This window comes from Benincasa hispida, chromosome 8, assembly GCF_027475165.1.
Source record: "Benincasa hispida cultivar pf3 chromosome 8, pf3_genome.v1.1, whole genome shotgun sequence".
Lineage (NCBI taxonomy): Eukaryota > Viridiplantae > Streptophyta > Magnoliopsida > Cucurbitales > Cucurbitaceae > Benincasa > Benincasa hispida.
Window position 1 is genome coordinate 42,165,093 of NC_143485.1, and position 22,605 is coordinate 42,187,697.

The following is a 22,605-nucleotide window of genomic DNA, read 5'->3' on the forward strand; positions in this document are numbered from 1 at the left end:
AAAATGATTTGCTATTGCATGAGTGTAGCATGATTGCATAGTCTGACACATTCCCAGATAATGCTAGTTAAAGACCTTCTCAACCCGTTCATCTGCATACTCAGTGCCTCTATAGCATAATCAAACTTTTCTCAAATCCGCCGCATTTATTTATTTCATTACCGCAACCAACAACACCAAACAACTATTTGAGTTACCGGTTACTGCAAAGTCTTAGTGAAAAATTATCACCGCATATTTTTTTCCCAAGTCCCTGAGTTCGATCCTGGACTTACCAGGAAACTTAGTGGGGTTTATAATTGGATTCCACTGAGGAAACTTGTTGCTCAACGCATTTCCATCACCGCATTTCATTCCACATTTTCATCATATAAAATAACGCATCAGGTATCCTAGACAAAGAGTTTGTATAAGACCTAACCACGAAGTGTTAACGTTTCGTTATATAACACCGTTCAAGACAGAGACTTCACTTCACTAAGATGATCATAGGTAACATAACCTCAATCCTGAGTGAGTTGGGAACTCCTCCCATTGAGGGTGATCCTTTGATTTGTATGGGTGCGAGTGGCTAGGTCGCCGATTCAAACCTACCATTTTGGGGATTCATCTGATTTGGGAGCTGGGAACTCAACTACACGAGATGGAATTCACTTCTTCCCCGAGGCAGGGGTAAGTAGATAGATAACTTCCTTAAGGGTTGATTCCAGGGCTTGAACAATGTGGTGCCACACACCTTCTCTTGGCCCGAGAGGTGTTCACACATAGTTGGACTATGTTGTGTTGTTCATTAGAGGAATCAGTGGTACTTAAGGAGTGAGATGTAACTACAGGGGCAAAACGGTAATTTGGCCCAACTGTACTTACGAGCATCTGTGAAGGGTCATCATACTCATGATTGGTTATATCTGATGGACATAGAAATATATCTGTGGTAAGAGTTCAGCTGTTGGTCTTTAGTGGAATGCCTGACAGTTAACGAATGGTGGATCTCGGGGCTAAAGAGTTTAGTCAGCTATTCACGAACCGATGGAGCTTTGAGCCACAGGTCCATTAGGTCCTCTGGGTAGCTTGGATAAAATCGAGAATCAGTATTTGGGTTAATTTGAAATGTTCAAATTGACAAGAGGAAGTTCGATTATATATGATATAATTGGACTGGTTAATTATATATGATATAATTTGCTAAATGTATGAGTACATTATTTTGGAGGAAATTAGACATAAATATGATTTATATCAAGTAAAGGAGAAATTATTATAGTAGATATGTGATATCAAACTATAGGGTAAAAATATAATATGATTATATTTATTAATAATTTAGTTGGTTAATTATATGATAATTAACCCAAAATCTCGCTCGAACGTGCATTAGTGGGAACAACGTCGGTTATTTAACTGATGAATAAAAATGAAATTTGTTTCTCTTTTTGAAAGTTTTGAAGTTCGAAAAAAGATCGAAGGAGCGCGTTGGTGTGAAAACGTAATCGATCGCTTAAAATCGAGAGCCTATATGATAGTCGTTCAGTGCCTAAACGATCGCCTACCTAGCGCCTAAACGATCGCACACTAAGTCCTAAATGATCAGTTAGCTTTCCTAAACGATCGTATAGTTTGTCGTGTTTGCTAAACGATCGCCGTTTTCTAAATGATCGTTCGGTAAAATCTACATGATCGTGTAGTTTCTTCGAAGTGATAAGCATCTTACTACACGATAGCTTCATATTCCTCTTACTTGCTTATCGCCTACACGATCAGTTCTTCCTCCTACCTCTACCAAACTCACCAAAGGCCACGCTTTGGGTTCTCACTCCGAGAATACCTAAGACTCTTTTCTCGTGGTGTCGTCCCCGCTGTGTTCGTGTGTTTGCGGTTGTTCGTGCTGCGTAGTTGACGCAACTGCTAGGCGTTGGTTGTTCGGGTAGAGGTCATTCACTACGTTGAGTTCCAAAGTTTGAAAACCGTCTTCAACTGGTATGAGAACTCTCTCCCTTATTTTTTCTTGTTCAAAGCATGTTGTTAATTATTGTTTATTTACATAACTGTGCGTTTGAATTTATATGGTGTATTTCGATCAAGGTGAAATTGGAGCGATCCGAACGCGCTCATGGAACTCTTCGTTAAGAGATCCTTCAAAAACAAATTTATAAGGAGAATTATTTCTGTAGAACACACTGGGAAAAGAAATCAAAATTACATAACAGTTTTTGTAACTCTATATTTTTATCGTGAAGAAAAAAAAAAGATCAATAATCTATTCCCAACTACATCCCACTCACCACCTCTTAGTCCGTTTTTGGAAGAATAAGGCCATAATCCGTCTGTAGGAGAGATGGTCGAGTGGTTAAAGGTGTAGCATTGAAACTGCTATGTAGGCTTTTGTTTACCGAGGGTTCGAATCCCTCTCTTTCCATTTTCCCAAAGAAGATTAAGGGGAGGGAAGTTATTTCCCTCCCTTTAATTTTGAAATTAAAATTAAATTAAAAAATTAATATTAATTTAAATAAGTATATATATATATATAACTATATGTTATATCATATATAACACATAACCTATAGTTTTATATTGTATCAAATACAATATAACCTATAGTTTTAATTCTCTCATTAATGCATGGTATTTATTATAAATTCTATTTATATTAAATTTAATTACATGAATCCAATTCACATAACTAATATTTGAATCATATTCAAATATTCATTTCCTCTCAAATAAACTTTATATTATAATATATCAAATACATTATAGTAATTATATCAAATAATTAAGTCAAATTAATTATATCGCATATAATTAATTCCCTCAATTAATTCGAACAATTCAAATTAACTCAAAATTAATTCCCAATAATCCTCATTGAGCTACAGAGATTGAAGCTCCAATGATACTTGAATAATTAATTAACTTCTTTAATTAAATTATTAACATCCATTAACTATAATGTACAAACAATTTATTTATTTAATAAAATGTGAGATGTTTTATTCGACATTTAATAGCATTAACCCACAAAGTTAACCCAGGATCTTAGTTTATTGGATTGAGTGTATATTCATAAAATAACAATTATTTTATTAATAACAATTTGTTTACAAAGTTTATAAACTATGAGAATACAAGAGAGATTTATAACACCAATTCCAACAATCTTCCACTTGTTCTAAAGCTAAGAGAGTAAAATGTACAATACAAATAAAGTACAAAATACAATAAACTAAGGCATACACTATACCTCAATAACATATCTCACTTGCCCTAGTCAATATGTCGCATATCCTGTAGACCAGACTTTCTAGATGACACTCGAACACTTTAGTCGTGAGAGCCTTTGTAAACGAATCAGTAACGTTATGCTCCGAAGCATTCTTCATGACTATCACGTCACCTTGTTGCAAAATCTCCCGAATCAAGTGATATTTTCGCTCAATGTGTTTTCCTCTTTTATGACTCCTAAGTTCCTTATAATTTACCACAGCACCACTGTTATCACAATAAAGTGTGATGGACAAAGACTGTTGGGGTTGATGCTCTAAATCTCGTAGGGTCCTATAGTTTGTAATTGTAATGTACAAACATCTTATTTACTTAATAAAATATATGATGGTTTATTTCAATTTTAGTTGCATTAACCACAAATCAATAAAATAAGATCCAAGGTTATCTTGTAGCTTAAACATGTATGTAAAAACATATGTTGGGGTCGATGTCCTAAATCTCGTAGAGTCCTGTAGTTTGTAAACACGTGTATGAACAAACACTTGTGATGTAATAATATAGATATTTTCTTCACTGTTGTCTATGAAATATGAGATATTTTAATTGCATTTACCACAAACTAATAAATTAAGATCCCTGGTTATCGTTATAACTTAAGCATGTATGTAAAGACATACAAGTGGATCATGCCTTAAGTGATAACCTAAATGGTCTTTAGTATATGGATACAGGAAGGAAACCTTATCATGGTGACACTACGAATACGACCCACTTTGTAGATGTTACAAGTGTTGTAAAGTGCTACAGATGGTCTGATCCTGAACATTCATGTGGAAACATGCAAGCGGAGGTGTCCTATACAAAGGAGTTTGTATAAGACCGGACCACGAAATGTTTAGTCTCATTATATAACACCATTCATGATAGAGACTTTCATTTCACTAGGATGACCATAGGTAACATGACCTTAAGTGAGTTGGGAACTCCTGCCTATGAGGACAGTCCTTTGATTTGCATGGGTGTTGGTGGCTAGATTGCCGACTAAAACCTACCACTCTGGGGATTTGTCTGATTGGGGAGCTGAGAACTCAGCTACACAAGACGAAATTCACTCCTTCCCCGAAGCAGTGATAAGTAGATAGATTGCTCCCTTAAGGGCTGATTTCGGGGCTTGAACGATGTGGAACCACACATTTTCTTATGGCCTGAGAGGTGTTCACTCATAGTAGGACTATGATGTATTGTTCATTAGAGGAACCAATGGTACTTAAGGAGTTAGATGTAACTATAGGAAAAAAATGGTAAATTAGCCTAGCTGTACTTATGAGTAATTTGTGAAGGGTTATCGTACTGTTGATTGGTTATATCCAATGGACATAAAAATATATCAGTAGTGAGAAGAGTGCAACTATCGATCTTTAATGGAGTGCCCGACAGTTAATGGATGGTGAATTTCATGATTAAAGAGTTTAGTCAGTTATTCATATACTGTTGGAGCTTCAAGCTACAGGTCCATAAGGTCCCCTTGGTAGCTCAATAGATTCAAGTTGAGAATCAGTTTTTGGATTAGTTTGAAATGTTCAAATTAACAAGAGGGAATTTGATTATATATGATATAATTAAATTGATTTAATTATATGTGATATAATTGATATGATGTATGAGATATATTAATTGGAGGAATTGATATAAATATGATTTATATTAAATAAAGGAGAAAAGAACTATGGTTTAAATATTACATATGATGTGATATTAGAACTATAGGTTATAAATATAATATGATAAGTTAGTTATTACATCTATTTATAATAAAAACAATTATATGATAATTTTAGTTGGTTATTCTCTCCATTAACTGTGAAAGTGGGAGGTTATTTTCAGTTTTTAATAACTGAAGGATAAAATAAAAAGCGTTTTCGTTTTACAGTAGATCGCTTCATTAGTTGCATTAGAGTGCTTCATGGTACTGTCTGCTTCATTAGTTGCATTTACTAATTGTTTACTCATGAGAGACTAACGATAGCCTTCTAGCGAGAGATTAAACGATAGTGTATAGCGAGAGACTAAACGATCGTGTAGAGTGAGATTTACTAAACGATCAAGCATTCTCAGTCCATGCGATAGACAAAATCTTTTCCCACTTGCTTGATTGTGTAGTTCGATCATTTCCTTCCTCCATCCCTCTACCAAATTCACACAGAGCCTACACCTCCTGGATTCTCACTCCGAGAATACCAAGGTTATCGAGTCGTTGTGTCTAGGGGTTGTTGTGCATGGATCAGACAGTTCATGATTACTAGACGATTAGCTAGGCGATCTGAAAAATAGTGAGAGATTGTTGTCCAGTTCTTTACGAGAGCGAGAGATTTACAAAAGAAAAGTTCTTCAAAGGTATGTCTCTCATTCCTTTTGTATTTGATTAAGAAATCATACTGTAATTTGTTCTAAGATGCATAACTGTTCTGTATGTTTGTGAATGCCTTTATTCTTTCACAATGGACTTGGAAAGATCTTGTTTTCTCTCACCATTTCTCTTGAATAAAATTTCCTTCAACATATGGGTGGATCATGTTTAAGTGATAACCTAAATGGTCTGTAATAGATAGCAAGATTGGATACCTTATCCTGGTGACACATCGAATATGGCCCGCTTTGCAGATGTTACAATCGTTGTAAAGTGCTACAAATGATTTGATCCTGATCATTCATGTGGAGACATGTGAGCATAGATATTCTATGCAAAGGAGTTTGTATAAGATTGGACCATGAAATGTTTAGTTTCATTATATAACGTTGTCCATAATAGAGACTTACATTTCACCAAGATGACGATAGGTAACATGATTTGAATCCTAAGTGAGTTGTGAACTTCTACCTATAAAGGCGGTAATTTGATTTGTATAAGTGAGAGTGCCCAGATCGCTGACTCAATAAGCCTACTATTTTGGGGATTTGTCGGATTGGGGAGCTGGGAATACAACTACATAGAAGCAATTCACCCATTCCCCAACGTCGGGGTAAGTAGATAAATTGCTCCCTTAAGGGCTGATTTCGGAGCTTGAATAATGTGGCACCACACCCTCTCCTGACCAGAGAGGGTTTGGTCATAGTTAAACTATGATTTATTCTTCATTAGAGGGATTATTGATATTTAAGGAGTTAGATGTAACTACAGGGGCAAAATGATAATTTTGGCCCACTTGTACTTATGAGCATTTTGTGAAGGGTCATCGTACTGTTGACTAGTTGTATCCAATGAACACAGAAATATATCTGTAGTGCGAATAGTGCAACTGTCGGTTTTTAGTGGAGTGTCTGACAGTTAATGAATCGTGAGTAATTAATTAAAAGAGTTTAATTAATTGTTCACGTACTGTTGGAGCTTCAAGCTACAGGTCCATGAGGTCCCCTCGGTAGCTCAATAGGAATTAATGAGAATCAGTTTTTGGATTAATTTGAACTGTTCAAATTAATTGAGGGAATTAATTATATATGATATAATTAATTTACTTTTAACTATATATGATATAATTACTAAAATGTATTTGATACATTATAATATAAAGTTTACTCGAGAGAAAATGAATATTTGAATATGATTCAAATATTAATTATGTGAATTTGATTCATATAATTTAATATAAATGAGATTTATATCAAATGCATTGATGAGGGAATTAAAACTATAGGTTATATTATATATGATGCGATATTAAACTAAAGGTTGTATGTTATATATGACATAACATACGGTTATATTATATATATATATATAATGGTTTTAATTATAAATTTAAATTAATTTATTTTAATTTTTTAAAACAAATTGATGGGAGGGAAATAACTTCCCTCCCCTATTCTCTCTCAACAACTACGTGTTAGTGGGGAGTTTTGGTTGGGTGACTTATTCTCCCTTTAATGAAAAATACAGAGACAGAGAAAAGTTCTATGATCACTTCTGATCTTCTCCTCTTCTCAACTCCCTATAATTTTCCCTTTTCCAAAATAGCTAGAGCCCACAACTCCTGGGTTTTCATCCCAGAGAATACCGAGGTAGCCATTGTGGTTGTGCCTATTATTTGAGGGAATCCGTTGAAGAACGGTCTTCAAATGTAAGGATTCTCAAACCCTTTTGTTCTGTTTTTGTTTATGATCATGCTATTTTTTCTATATTAAATGTATAATTTTTTGTTCTTCCACTATACATATAAAATCTATGAAATTTGGGAAATTGGGATGATTCGCTTTCGCTCAAGGACCTTTAACCGGGTTCTTTCAATTGGTATCAGAGCTATTGGTTTTTATCCCAATTTTTAAATTTTCCAGTTTTTTTTTTTTATAGTGCTGGTGGGATTTAACATTCTTAGTTCATATGATGAATTCTATGTTGAATGTGGTTTGCGTTAATGGATGTTTCGAGATTGGGTAGTATAGATTTATCGTTTTTTTTTTTACAAAATTTTTTTGTAAGGGCCCATGTTTTTTGGGCATTAATTTGCGATTGAGTCTGTAATATTTTTCGTTCATTCGTTCATGAAGTTCCCGGTCGAATTCTAGAGAAAACAAGGCAAAATTCGGTGTTGTATCGAAGGAGTTTGAAGCAGTACAGTGGACATCTGCATTGTAGCATCGCAACGCTGTGCACTAGCGTTGCGACGCTGCGATGTGGCAGACGATTAAATTCTTTGTAGCGTCGCAACGCCAGGGCACAACATCATGACACTCCGAGACGGAGAGGACGTGCGGTCCAACTCTGATTCACATGCAATTTGTGGTCTGCTGGTCTGATTCGGTCATGGGTTCTCCGATTCGAGGTTTTTGGGTTCATCTAGACCAGTCGTGGTCTGGTTCGAGCAGTTCAAGGCCCGAGTCACTTGTTTCGAATCGAATGGACTTTTTTGTAATAGTTAGATTTAAATTTATTTTAGGTGTCCAATCTCGGTCCATTAATTGCTTTTAAATTATACATGTGATGTATGATTTACAGTTTATTATTATATACCATAATGTATGCCATATAGTATAAAGTCTCACCATAGATTATACATTTAATTTCATACATCATTTATATTATAAACATTATAATATATTTTTAGTTGCATGATTTAATTTTATAGCATGCTCATGCATCATATAGTATAAATGTTACAATATATGCATGCATGCATTAATAATATATACATGGATCATTTATATTATAAGAGTTATAATATATAGTATGAATGTATATTTGAAGTATGTTATTAATAATTTCATTACTTTAGTATATAATTGTTATGTATGTTAGTAATGAAAAGAAGTTGCATGAAACATGTCACCACTTTAGGGTAATTTATAATTGTTATAAAATTACCTAAATATGCTATACTTGCAACGTATGGTTTTAATTTATCTCTTTTGCTTCTAATAGTTAAAACAAAAAAAATTAGAAATTAAAATCAATAAATCCGAATTGCACGCAAACCTTAGGTTAAAATTCATTTTTTAAAAATAGTTTTAAAATATGAATTATATAGACCTAAGATCACATTTTTAATGATATTAGAAATCTAGTTTAAATTTTCTTGTAAACACGAGGCTCATCAACATTCTGATCGAAGCCATAAGATTTGATCGCAATATCAAATCTTATATTCCAAGATCGAGATGCTTGTTTAAGTCCATAAATGGACCAATTAAGCTTGCAAATCTTTTGCTTCTAATCTTGTTCAATGAATCCCTTTGGTTGATTCATGCAGATGGTCTCTTTAAGATTACCATTAAAAAAGGCAGTTTTGACGTCCATTTGCCATATCTCATAGTCATGATATGTGGCTATGGACAAGGGAATTGGAAAAGACTTTAACATGGCAACATGTGAGAGTTTCTTCATAGTCCACTCCCTCTACCTAGATTTAACTCTTTGCCACTAGTCTAGCTTTAAAGGTCCGTACCTTTCCATCTACATCTCTTTTCCTCTTGTAGATCTACTTGTAACCTATAGATTTTACCCCATCAGGTGGGTTCATAACCATTCCACTGCGTCGAGTCCAAGTAGGAGGTGGATGACTAAAGAAGAAATTGAACATGCAAAAGACATCTCAACCAAGGTCTATGCATTCGGCATAGCAAGGTGAGGACATATAAGATTGCAGGCAAGTAGGAGGTAGCCACATGGGAATAAGGAGAAGTCATGCAAGATGTGGGGCTGACACCTCAAAGGGAACCATGCCTTGGACATTGCATGGTAAAGACACCTAAGTTTTCATGCAGGTAGGAGGTGTCATTGTAAACCCTAAAACACATCTTACTAAGTATTTATAGCTATGATGTTGTATACCTTAGAATTTATTCTACAAGTATGTATAATTATTGTGTTGCCTATGATTTTTTTCTCTACTTGATATAAATCATATTTATATTCAATTTCCCTCAAAATAATGTATCTCATACATTTAGTCAATTATATCATATATAATTAACAGTTCGATTATATATATAATCGACCTCCCTCTTGTCAATTTGAACATTTCAAACTGACCCAAAAACTTATTCTCAACTTTATCCAAGCTACCAAGGGGACCTTATGGACATATGGCTCGAAGTTCCAACAGTACGTGAGTAGAGAAAAGAGTTGATATTCATCAACAGCGGTAAATTTGTTTAGAGAGGGAAGAATGTGACATGTAAAAAAAAGGAAAATCTACACACGCGTGTGGTGTTTGCATCCCCATACCCGGAGTAGTATGTTATAAAGCTGCTGTTGTTGTTTATTGTTTTCTAGCCTACTACAATCTTTCTCTTCTCTATTCTTACAATCAAACTGTTTGCGAAAACCTTTTCTCCAAATCCGTTTTATAAAACCGTTTTCTCCAAAACGGGGGTGGAGGTTGCAAGAGGCATCCGGTGTGCCATTGGTTGTTCGTACTTGAATTGGCTGACTTGTTCGTGAGTGGGAACAAGTGCCGCACAATCACTAAGTGAAGCTTTAGAAAGTGCGATTGTGACAGTTGTAAAAGTGTAAAGATTTAGAAGTGAGAATCAACTTAATTTCCCTGAAGTTATTATGATACATTTATAGGAGAACGATAGGAAATCATTACTAGGTCAAAGCATGTGATGGGCGTGCCCCATTTGGCATTTTGTTAGAGTTGGTCTTAGGTTTGACTGAGACCATATAACTTTTCCTAAGTCCATTTTGATCCCAGGGTGATGTTTTAATGCATAGGTCATCTCCACCAAGTACTTTGTTATGATCTGCCTCAGGCTTAGTAAAAGTTGAGCACGTTGGCTTGAGCCCAGACTCAAATCAACCCTCTCTCCTAGAACCATTTTTGTCATATGGTGCTATCTTCATCCAGATCTTGTTACATTCTTGGCGCTTCTTTTTTTGTTTGATAATGATTATGTCTTTCAGTCTAGAATCGTCTATAACAATTGTTATTATTATTTATTTTAAAAAGAGTAAAAAGAAAACCGTAACAAAAAACCTGCAATATAACTCCACCAGATTCACAAATCAACACTCAATTACAAAACAACTCCCAATCAGGCATGTCTTAAAACCAGCCTACGTATCTAGGAAGTCCATAACACAGTGGGGAGAGAAAAACTGAAGCCTGAATCCAAGAAGGAAGAAAAAAAAAAAAAAACTCCACCAAAACTCGGTGGGAGATGCCTCTGCTTTTAAAAGCACGACAATGTTCATCATTTTTCCAGAGTTAAAAACTACAAAAGGGCTGGTTCTGAATCAAACCCCTCAGGCTTTCTAACTGTCAAAAATGAACTGCAGTTGGCAGAGGCAAAGGTAAAGAGATTCTCATGTTGGTTGCAAAGGCATGAACACAAACATACAACCTGCATGAAGGAGAGTCAGTGAGGCAGCCTAAGAAATGGAAAACTGATTATTTACAAGGTTGAGTGAAGGGAAAAGAAGTTGAAGTCATGATGATTGACGCCGAGCTGCTTCAACCATGAATCGGCAGCATGATAAAGATCGACGATTCGTTCGTAATCAGACGTCTCTGGCTTCAACCAAAGATCTCCTTGCATTCTATAAGTGGCCAGCCCAAATGGGAGAAGGCAAGTAGAAGTACAAGTACTAGTTTTATCATCGGTTTGACACCTGGTATCGGTTTCGGAACCACTACATCCATTGTGCCCTTCATGATCCATTGAGCAATCTGCAGTCATCAATCAAACAATCTTAAATATCATAGGCAGATGAAAGGTTTCATACATTTCTGGAAAGAAGTATAGACAGTCCCACACCTTGGAAAGATGAAGATAATGTATGATAGGTTAGAAAGCACGTTGCAAAGTCTTTGTCGTTTTTCTGACTAGGGATGTGATAAATGGGGTACCTGAATTAAGTTGAAAACAGTGAACAAAACCACTAAAAGGAAACAGGAAGAGACAAGGAAAGAAGCCACAACAAAAAAGCTCTCATGTTGATCTGTAGATAGAGGAAGGCGACTTTTACCAAGAAACAGCCATCCAACTAGCTGGAGAAAGATCAACACTCCTAAGTGTAGTTAGCGCAGGATAAGTTTGAGTTAGCTCTGTTATCTGAAATGGAGATGGTCTACCATAAGCAAAGAAGAAGATTCTGATAATGTCATTTAATACTTCTTCTATGCTCTATATATAATTCCACCTATTTTTTCACGTGAATATCAAAACTTTCTTTAGATCTTCTAACCAAGGCATATCCACAACTATTGAACTGTTAAATTTGAAAACATTTGTATTGTAACATCAACAATGAAGATCTATTGAAAACAATAAACAAAAAGATCTACCTTGTCCATAAAAGGCACTCTCCAATAAGGAGAAGACATCTCCATATACTGTAAAGAGAGGTAACCAAGTTTTTCCCTCAGCGGCCATGATCCCTCCTGGTCAAAGCTCGAGTCTTCAGAAACCGCATCCCATGTCCTGCTAGAGTTGTTGCTCAGGGATCTTGACAGGTTATCACTCCAGCTATCGTCGCTCCAAGAATCGCTTTCACATTCTGCCATGTCACTATCATATCTTCGGTTTCTACAAAGAGAAATCGAACAAATATAGCTTATGTGCAATGCAATGCAATCAAACTAAATTATATATCAAACATTCCCTTTAAAACTTATTCTGAGTTATATCGCGCCCCAGCCCTATTCGATTAAACAACCATTTATCAAAGAGAAACAAAGTTTTCAAACTTCAAAGGCAGCAACATAAAATGAAAGTTGCTTCAGTATACCTGGAAGGGGCGACAGGCTTGCTTGTGTAGATCTGAATTGCGGACAGATAAGGCACGTAGAACTGCGTAGCAGTTTCCGTACCATTCAGCTGTATTGGGATACCAGCACCATATGCACTCCATTCATCGTAGTAATCCCATAGTTCGCCAAGCGTGAAGTATTGAACATTATCTTTATCAGGCTGTTGCCACTGACTATTGAGATCATGAAGGCAGCTCTATATGGAAAAGAAAGAAAACGGGTTTAGAGAAAGTAAGATACAAACACATTATATTTTCACCAACAAAGGGATAATATGTTGAGATATCAGAAAAAAATGAGCAAAAAAAAGATTAAAAATCAATCAATCTCATTTTGAGTGACTACAGTTTGCTCAAGAAGATCAATCTGGCTACCATAATGGAAACAAGGTGGAGCAAATCATGATTTCCTTTTTCCATTTTCACATCAGAGGGGCAAATTCTACTATACTGGACGCACAGAAGATTTTCAACACATTTAAATACAACAGAATGATGCCTGAAGTGAGAATTTTTACTAGTTCGAACTTAGTAAAACAACAAACCATGCTTTTAAATTCTCACCCTTGTGATAATCTTCATTTCTATTTTTTTATATCCATGAATATTAGAACCAGCTTTTTAATATTAATATAAGATACAGTGCTAAATTTAATTTTACATCGCTCCCCTTCCTTGTAGGCTTAGATCTAAGTCCAAGGCACTACAAATTGTTATATGATATCATAAATTTTCGAACATTTGGCACTAAATCCAAAATGCTAACGGATGAATTACTAATAATTATTCTAAAAAAAGGGTTGATTAGAGAAATAAAGATGGGCAGAGAAAACAAGTGGAGCCAACTGAAAACTAGTCAAGTAACTATTACCAAGAACATTTAATTTAGGGCTCAGATATCTTGACAAGTTAAAAAAGGAATGAAATCATGACAACATTTTTTATACACATCACGACAACATATGATGACCCCATAAGTTATTTCCTTTGTGGATGAGTATGAATGAAATTTAATTTAATAAAAAACTTTTAATTTATGGAAGGGAAAAATAGAGAATTTTAAACCAATCAAAATGCCACGTGACACGGGGGGAAGACTTCTAAAGATAAGACATTTGATAACATATTATATGTCGTATCTATTTAATATGGGGCCCTTCTCTTGGGCACGTTGCTTTATGGCCACTCTTGTAGGGTATGTTCAAATTATAATTTCAAAATTAGAGGTTTTTTTTTTTATTATTATTTTTTGTATTTTTAAGCAAATGACAAAAATAGGAAACTTTGAAGATAAGGTGGGGGCGACTTCGACCCAGCACTAAATTTGCTTATTTCTGTCAATTAGTTTCAAAACAATTGTGCTTTAAAAATTAGTTTCTAAAACTTCATTATATTTAGGGTTAAGGAACGAGACAGGAACAGAAAGTCCATTTCATTTTCTCTCTGCCAAATTTTCCGTTTTTTTAAGTTATATATTTTTTTTTTCAAGAAACAGAAGTTTAATAAATTCTATTTGAAGTTTATAATTAAAATTTTATCTTCTCACTAAAAATTTTATAATTTCCCCCATCGAAAAAGAGAAGGAAAAAAAATACATGCTGAATGGAAAATAATAATTAAAAATTAGGGTAGAAAGAGGGAGGTATATTCCGAGTATATTCTCCGAATATAAGAGCAATCACCATCTTAATGGGCCCAGAAGGGTAAAGACATCGGCCCACTAAGGGCCCATAGATAATTTACACGAAAAGACAAGGGAGGGCGACTCAGCGAGTTTAAAGGAAATTAGAAATCTATCCGCCACGTTTTGTATTATTAATTTTTTATGAAAAAAAAAATCTCTCTCTCCGGTCAAAATAATAACAAATACCATAATATAATATTAAATATCTGTTAATTACAGAAATGGTAATAAAATAAAGCATCACCTTTTTTTCAACTTCTTTCCCATCATTTAGTTTTTATTTTAATCTAAGAAAATATTAAAAAGCTGACCGTGGAGAAATGGAATAATACAATATTGATAGAAAAACCGGTGCATTTTAAATTAAAGAAATAGTATCTCTGACCTCAAAATCAATACTTGGAGATGGTTGAGAATTTGGATTAAGATCATGGTGTAAATTGGAAAAAAAAATGAAAATAAAAATTACCCAAAACGTGCATCACATGGATTAGTATAGACAAATGTAGAAATAAATAAATGAAAATTTATGGTGAGAATGGGGGGAAAGAAAATGTAGGATTGGTAATGAAGAATAAATGATAAAAATAAAACAATAAAATGAATAAAAATGAATTGTAAGAAGAAGAAAATTACCCGAGGTAGAGTTCGCCAAGGAACACAAGGAGTAACGCATTGAAGAAAGCGCTCCAAATTGGAGGCAGTTTTATTGTTAGGGAAACTAAACGGCGTCGTTTGAGACATCGATTTCTTCTCCGATCGAAATTCCGGGTAGGTTTTTGGAAGAATGTGAGCTTTGCGGTGGTCGTCTCAGAGGAATTAGTTGAATATATATATATATATATATATAAGAATGAAAGAAGCAGCTGATCGGGGAATCCGGCTGGTGAAAAAGGAAAGAACAAAAGGAATTGAGAGAAAGAGAAAAAAGGAAAAAGCAAATTCAGCGGCAGAGTGGAAGAATTGATTACAGAGAATGAGAAATGGAAGTAAAAGGAAAGGAAAAATCAGAGAGAGAAGAAGAGGAAAACATACTCGTCAGCTCTTAATTAGCAATCAATAATCCTTTAGCCATTTCTCTTCAGAAGAAGAAGAAAGCATTGAAGAATTATAAGAAGAAAAAGCCGATCCAGAGATGAAGAAGACGAGGAATTGAGGATAACGCTGGATTTCGAGCAGAAATTTTGACTGAGAATTTCTTTTCTTTTCTTTATTTAATATAAATATAATATTAAATCAAATGTGAACTGAAAAGAGAGAGAAAGAGAGAAACAGAAAGGGCATCTCAGAGGCACAGATTCATTGCATTATTTTAATCAGTTTACTGGGAATTAATTGAAGTAATTGGGTGAGGGAAACTGATTCTTTGGCTGTGCCAATAAATAAATGCCTGGGGAGATAAAGACGAGAGAATTTAATTAAAAATAAATAAATAAATAAGCAAGGAATGGAAAATTAAATTATTTAATAAAGTTGGAAGGGAAGAGGAAGAGGAACCAAAAGGTGGGGTTTAAAGGGAAATTTATGTTTGTTTAGGGGGTGTTTTGGAAATAAGGAAAAAAGTTAGAGAGAATTTTGTTTTCGCCGCGTGTATAAGGGACGCAGCGGCAAGGCGATGGAGGATACTGCTGAGTGATGCTACGGAGGGCTTAGCAAAGCAACACGTTTCCAATCAAAGAGTTTTGTTGATAGGCCACTTTGACAACTCAATATCTTCTTTGTTTTCTTTCCATTTTCAAATTTTGGTTTCTTATGTTTTTCTTTTTTCATCTCTAGAGAAATACCCTATTTTTTCCCTAAAAATTTAAATTTGATTTCTATTTAGTTTCAAAATATCATTCTTTTTTATAAAGATTTTAGATAGATTGCTAAAAAGAGAGAAACTTCCCCGTTTGAGATCAAGACACAAGTAAACATCATAAATACAAGAGAACAAAAATTATCAAAAAATAAACCAAATAGGAAGATATAAAACGCACACGATCAAGGAAAAAGTCTCCTGGAGAAGAGGCCATTTGGATCCACATAAGGTAACTCCCAAGTCACTTAAAACAACAAATAAGAACGTCATACTAAATCGTCCAGCTAACATTTGGGGAGGACTCTATATAGCACTATGGATGCCCCTATTATACTCGTACCAACAACAATAAATAACAACACACTAAGCAATTTTCCATATGTGCGCTAAAGTGTAAAATCAAATTAAGCTTTATATCCCAATTTGAGATTCTATCAAACATCTTTCCCACAAAAACAAACATGATCCTCAAATCATCCTTACAGAAAGAAAGAATGGTAAAAAAAAAAAAAAAGAAGAAAAGAAAAGGAAAAAATGTTTAATTCCACCTCTACACATAACACAATCACTCACGATCTTACGTCTATAAACGATTACAAACAGCAAGGTATAAAATAAATGAATGTTTGTAATTACATTTTTACCCTTAAATTTTGAATTAGTTAATATTTATGAACCTTCGTTGATGTTTATTTTATTATTTTTTTTTTCTGTCTTTCATGTCAATTTTCGATTAAAAAAAATTGGTGAAAATTATTTTAATTACAAGTATTAGAATTATTTTAAATTAATTTATAAATACTAATATAAAAAATTGGAAGTAAGTATTTAGTAAAATATCAAAAATAAAAGTATAATTTTTGAAATCTGTAAATCAAATAAAAACAAAACTCAAAATTCTTTGGATAAAAATTTAACATCTTGAGACTTAAAAACTAATGAAAAATAAAACTAAAATTCAGAAATAAAAAGTATAATTCTTAAAAACTTAGTCACCAAATAAAAATTAGACTTCAAATTTAGAATCACACAATTTTTTTTTCATAAATTTTTTAACATATCTATTTTAAGACTGTTTGAGATTGAGTTGACGTTAAAACTGATTATTAGAATATTTTAACTGTTTTTAGTAATTAGCAAAACTGATTTTAAGTTGATTTAAATAAAACCATCTTTCCAACTGTGTTGGTTTGTAACTTTAGTTTTTTTTTTTTAGTTGTAAAATTTGGTTGAGCTTACCTTTCGAGAATTAACTTTCGTAAAGAAAATTGGTTTTTTCTGACAAATTTTCTATTTTATCCTACATCTTTCACATCTATAAATCTAAAATTTATCAAATGGATTGTTAACAAAAAATAAATAATAATATTTTTTTATTATTATTAAAAATAAAGTTAAGAAAAACCAAATGAATTTACTACATATTACAACAAACTTTTTTTTGAAGGCACGATTGTTAAGAATCATTATAAAAGTTACAACGAGCCAAGCATAGGCCATAATGGTTTTATTTTTTTGTTCCCTTTAAAATTCGTATTTGCTTCTCTACCATTCCTTTTGATAAGGATAAATATTCAGTAGTTGACGAGGCGCCACAGGGATGCTGATATGGTCCTCTCTGTCACTGTGGATCCTTCTCCCAAAAATACCAAAATACCAATTCTGTTGTAACGGTTCTCCACTATTATTTTTTCTGCCAAGATTCTTTCATTCTTTGTCTTTATTCACCAAATTAGTGTATATAAGAAGTGCACTGTAGTGTATATGTACCGTGTGGAAAAATATACCCAAAGAGGTGAGAAAAACCTATTGCTCAGACGCTGTCATTTTCTTCTTCTACCTTCATTTTCCTTTTTATTTCGGTATTTGACTTGGTATCAGAGCCATCCATGGTGAACACTACATCGTCTCTATCTTCCGCCGGCCTCCCTGGCACTGCTATCAACAATGGCAACATTGCAGGCCCCTCATTGAACCAACTATTAAACCAGGTGACTTCCATCAAAATGGACAAATCAAACTTTCTCTTATGGTAGAATCTTGCCTGGCCCATCCTTAGAAACTATAGACTAGAGGGGTATTTAACAAGAGAAAACCCCTGCCCCAATCGATTTATCGCCAAACAAACCCATGAACACTTCGGCGAGAGCTCGAGCTCCGACCCAACTGCAGCGGCCACTTATGAAACAGAATTACAACCAAATCCAGCCTATGATGCGTGGATCTTCGTCGATTAGCTCCTATTAGGCTGGCTCTACAACTCGATGACTCAAGAAGTAGAAACTCAGGTAATGGGTTTTCAAACCGCCAAGGACCTATGGGAAGTCGTTCAAGAACTGGTCGGAATACAATCAAGGGTAGAAACCGATTACCTCAAGCGGCTATTTCAACAAACACGTAAAGGAGCCCTCAAGATGAGTGAGTATTTGACCTTAATGAAAAGGTACTCTGATGGCCTTGCTCTTGCAGGTTCCCCAGTATTCCCATTTGATCTTGTCTCACAGGTGCTGTCTGGTCTAGATGAAGAATATAACCCTGTGGTGATGGCGATTCAAAGCAAAGGCACAGTCCGGTGGTCCGATTTGCAATCTGACCTTCTCTCGTATGAAAAGCGTCTCGAATATCAGCTGGCCATCAAAACAAGGATATCTGGGATATCCAACATCTCCCTTTCTCCCAACCCAGTCTCGGTCAATGTCGTCCAAGGAAACACTCAAGCTCGTCCAACTTTATACCGCAACTCACAAGGAAATTCCAAACCCTCGAACTTCAGAGGCGGAGGAGGCCGAAATAGAGGAAAGGGTCGCTGGAATAATGCCTCAACCAGTCAACCAACATGCCAAACTTGTTGTAAGCTCGACCACACTACTGACATCTTCTTTTTCCGCTACAACATAGACTTCAATAATCCCCGCCAAACCCATAATAGAGCTGAGTCTACCCAACTACTACCAATCGACCCCAAGAACAGAACACTTCCATATTACTCACCCACTCCAGCATTGCCTTCCCTGAAATTGTAGCTGACCCCAACTGGTATGTTGATAGTGGGGCTTCAACTCATGTCACCAACAATCCCACCTTCTTAGCCTCCCCTACCAACTTCACAGGTACAGACAAAGTCATTGTTGGGAATGGCACTCCACTAAACATATCTCAATATGGGTCCTCGACCATACATACTAAATATGGACTTCTTTCCCTACTAAATATACCTTATGTTCCTGCCATAGCTAAAAACTTGGTTAGTGTCTCTAAGCTAGCCAAAGACAATAACATCTTTGTTGAATTTCATGCTAATTTTTGTATGGTTAAGGACAAAGAGTCGGGGGCAGAACTTCTAAGAGGCAAGCTTAAGAACGGTCTCTACCAAGTGGAGAGTGTCAGCCTATTGATAAATAATGCACTTAACAACCCGAAGAACCCCAGTGCTAGCTCGACTACTCAGCCTTCTTCTTCATCTTCGTTGCCTGCTTTCACTACTAACACATCAATATCCAAATCACTCTTACACCAGCGTCTTGGACATCCATCCTCTAAAATTTTGGCTAAGTGGATGTAATCTAAAAATTTTTGACAATGAGAACTCTATTTTTTGTGAAGCCTGTCAATTTGGAAAATCTCATAATCTCCCCTTCTCCTCTTCTCCCTCCCACGCACAAGCACCAATTGATCTGGTTCACACTGACTTATGGGGGACCTACCCCGGTGCTATCCGCTGATGGCTTTCGATATTATGTTCTGTTCATAGACGACTTCAGTTGATTCACATGGATATACCCTTTAAAGCAAAAGAGTGACACTGCCTCCGCTTTTCAACACTTCCAATCCTTTATCCAAACTCAGTTCAACAAAACTCTTCGGTCGTTGCAACTGGATGGTGGTGGCGAGTTTAAAGTAGTAGCACACATTTGTGAGCATTTGGGTATTCAGCTCAAAGTTTCTTGCCCATATACCTCGGCTCAAAATGGCTGTGCTGAAAGGAAACACCGTTATGTTGTTAAAACTGGCCTCACCCTACTCGCTCAAACTTCCATACCCCTACATCTATGGTGATATGCCTTTCAAACAGCTACTATGCTTATTAACTCTTTTCCTTCACCTATTCTTCAGTATAGAAGTCCCATGGAAGTTCTTCTCCATACCATGCTAGATCTCTCATCCGTTCAAGTTTTCGGTTGTGCATGCTACCCTAATCTACAGCCATATCAGACTCACAAGTTCGATTTTCATAGTAAAAAATGCATCTATCTTGGTGTTGGATCGATATGGCAACCCTAGAGGGGGTAAATAGAGTTTAATTAAACTTTTTTTCTAAATTAACCCAATTAAACTAATTAATACACTTTTTATAAATAATAAGAAAAATTCAAATCATGCAACAAATAAGATGACAAAAAATGTGATAATTTAATTCTATCAAATTTTAGCAAATAAATAAGAACAAACTAAAACATACAATAAATTGCTTAAATTAATTGCAAAAATAAAAAGGAAAGAGTTAGAGAAGAAGACACCGTAATTTTTATAGTGGTTCGGTCAAACTCGACCTACTCCACTCCCCAAGTGCCTCTTGGGAATTTGAATAAAATATTTCCTACTCTTTCCACGGATTAGAGCCCAACTGTTACACCACCGCTCCTTTTATGGGTTCAAGAGCAAACTCGATCCTTTCCACGGTTTAGGATCAAACCGTTACAAATGTTGGAATTTTTTAAGAACACAATACAACTCTCACTAGAGTGGATTTACAAGTTTAAGCACTCAACAAGTTTATCCTCACAATACAATAACACTCTCTCAAGAATAAGATGAAAAGGAAAAAAAAATTGAGAACTTAGAGAGAGCAACAATGGAACTTTTGAGTTTTGGAGGATTATGAAATGTAAAATTTATTCGTTTAAAATTTGGAGAGGAAGATGATTTATATAGAGATGGAAACATTTTTAGAAACCACAATTAATTTGGACCATTCGATTTTCGAAAAGAAAAAGTAATGGTGGAGATTTTAAATTAAACTAGTCGTTAGATACAAACAAAATATAATATTAAATTTCTTTTCTTTTGAAATTCATTTTCTTTTTAAAATTAATCCAAAAATCATATATTAAATAATATTAAATTTATTTTCCTTTTAATTTTTTTTATTTCAATTTTTTTATTTTAAATCAATCCAAAAATCAAAAGTCCATCATATTAATGATCCACCATTCAACCAATATACTGCCACATGTCTACATGCAAATGGTCTGGTTATGTCACGTCATCCACCAGGGTATTTTCTCTATAAACTTGTTTCGGTCATATCATCTTCGTTTTAGCTCCGATTTGAGTGATTCAAGAGGTGTTGGAATCGTTGTTCCGAGCTCTACGCTATGGACATATTAAAACACTAAGATTTTCAGTAATTAAAAATTGAGTTTGTTATCATCAAAACATTGATTAATTAATTGATTAATTTGAGATTAAGGGCCAAAAAACCAACAATCTCCCCTTTTTTATGATGACAAACCATTCAAAAAACAAATAGCTTGAAATACATGTAAACCATATGTAGCACATAATAAAATTCAACATATCACCATAAAGATCATTCTTGAAATTTATTAAAAAAAATAAATTATCCTCCTAATTAATACAATCAAAATCATAACAAATTTATAGCATATTTTTCTTAAACTTCTTCCCCTTTGGAATCATAAAAAAGAATAATTAAGAAAATTTTAGAACTACCTAAATTTTTCCCTTAAAAACATGAACATATCTCCCTCTATCAAAATGCCTTCTAAAAGATTTAACAAGTAAAATTATAAAATCAAGAGGCATCACAACGAATAATGCTGAGCTCAAGCCTATTTTTGCAAAAGTTTTCTTAATTCAAAGGCTTGGTAAGAATATCCGCTAATTGATTATTAGAGTCTACAAATTCAAGAGTAATATTATCATTTTGCACATGCTCTCTAATAAAGTGATACCTAATATCAATATGCTTAGTCCTAGAATGATGTATAGTATTTTTAGTCAAATTAATAGCACTAGTATTATCACAAATATAGGCACATTATCAAACTTTAATCCAAAATCACAAAGAGTTTGTTTCATCCAAAGAATTTGAGCACAACAACTAGCAACTGCAATATATTCCGCTTTGGTAGTGGATAAGGCAACCGAATTTTACTTTTTACTAAACCAAAAAACTAAGGAACTACCAAGAAATTGACAAGTCCTACTAGTACTCTTACGGTCAAGTAAACTACCCGCAAAATCCGCATCGAAATATCCTACTAAATTAAATTTAACATTTCTAGGATACCATAAGCCTAAATCAATAGTACCAAGCAAATATTTAAAAATTCTTTTAACGGCATGTAAATGTGATTCCTTAGGACAAGATTGAATCTAGCACAAAGACATACACTAAACATAATATCGGGTTTACTGGCGGTTAAATAAAGTAAAGATCCAATCATACATCTATAAGTTTTTATATCCACACACTTACCTTTTTCATCCTTGTCAAGCTTAGGGGATGTGCTCATAGGAGTTTTTGCAATTTTATCTTCATTGAATTTGAACCTTTTGAGCAAATCTCTTGTGTATTTTTCTTGACTTATGAAAATACCATCCTTGAGTTGTTTGATTTGGAGT

At 34.5% G+C, this 22,605-nt stretch overlaps 1 protein-coding gene across 4 annotated transcripts; it reads right to left on the bottom strand.

Moving 5' to 3' along the window:
• Nucleotides 1-10,686: 10,686 nt before the first annotated feature.
• Nucleotides 10,687-15,780, bottom strand: LOC120083714 (uncharacterized). 4 transcript variants are annotated; one of them, XM_039039562.2, is made up of 7 exons: nt 15,192-15,613; nt 14,793-15,039; nt 12,452-12,669; nt 12,009-12,249; nt 11,690-11,775; nt 11,479-11,570; nt 10,687-11,390 (listed from the first exon to the last, which is right to left on the bottom strand). In XM_039039562.2, the coding sequence occupies exons 2-7, from the start codon at nt 14,898-14,900 to the stop codon at nt 11,116-11,118; spliced, it is 1,020 nt and encodes a 339-aa protein (XP_038895490.2). In that variant the 5' UTR covers nt 14,901-15,039; nt 15,192-15,613; the 3' UTR covers nt 10,687-11,115. The 4 variants fall into 4 exon arrangements, with proteins under 4 accessions (XP_038895490.2, XP_090173009.1, XP_038895492.1 ...); XM_090316883.1 differs by having other exon boundaries at nt 14,793-15,780; XM_039039564.2 differs by lacking the exons at nt 14,793-15,039; nt 15,192-15,613 and adding an exon at nt 13,037-13,177.
• Between the last annotated feature and the right edge of the window lie 6,825 nt (nt 15,781-22,605).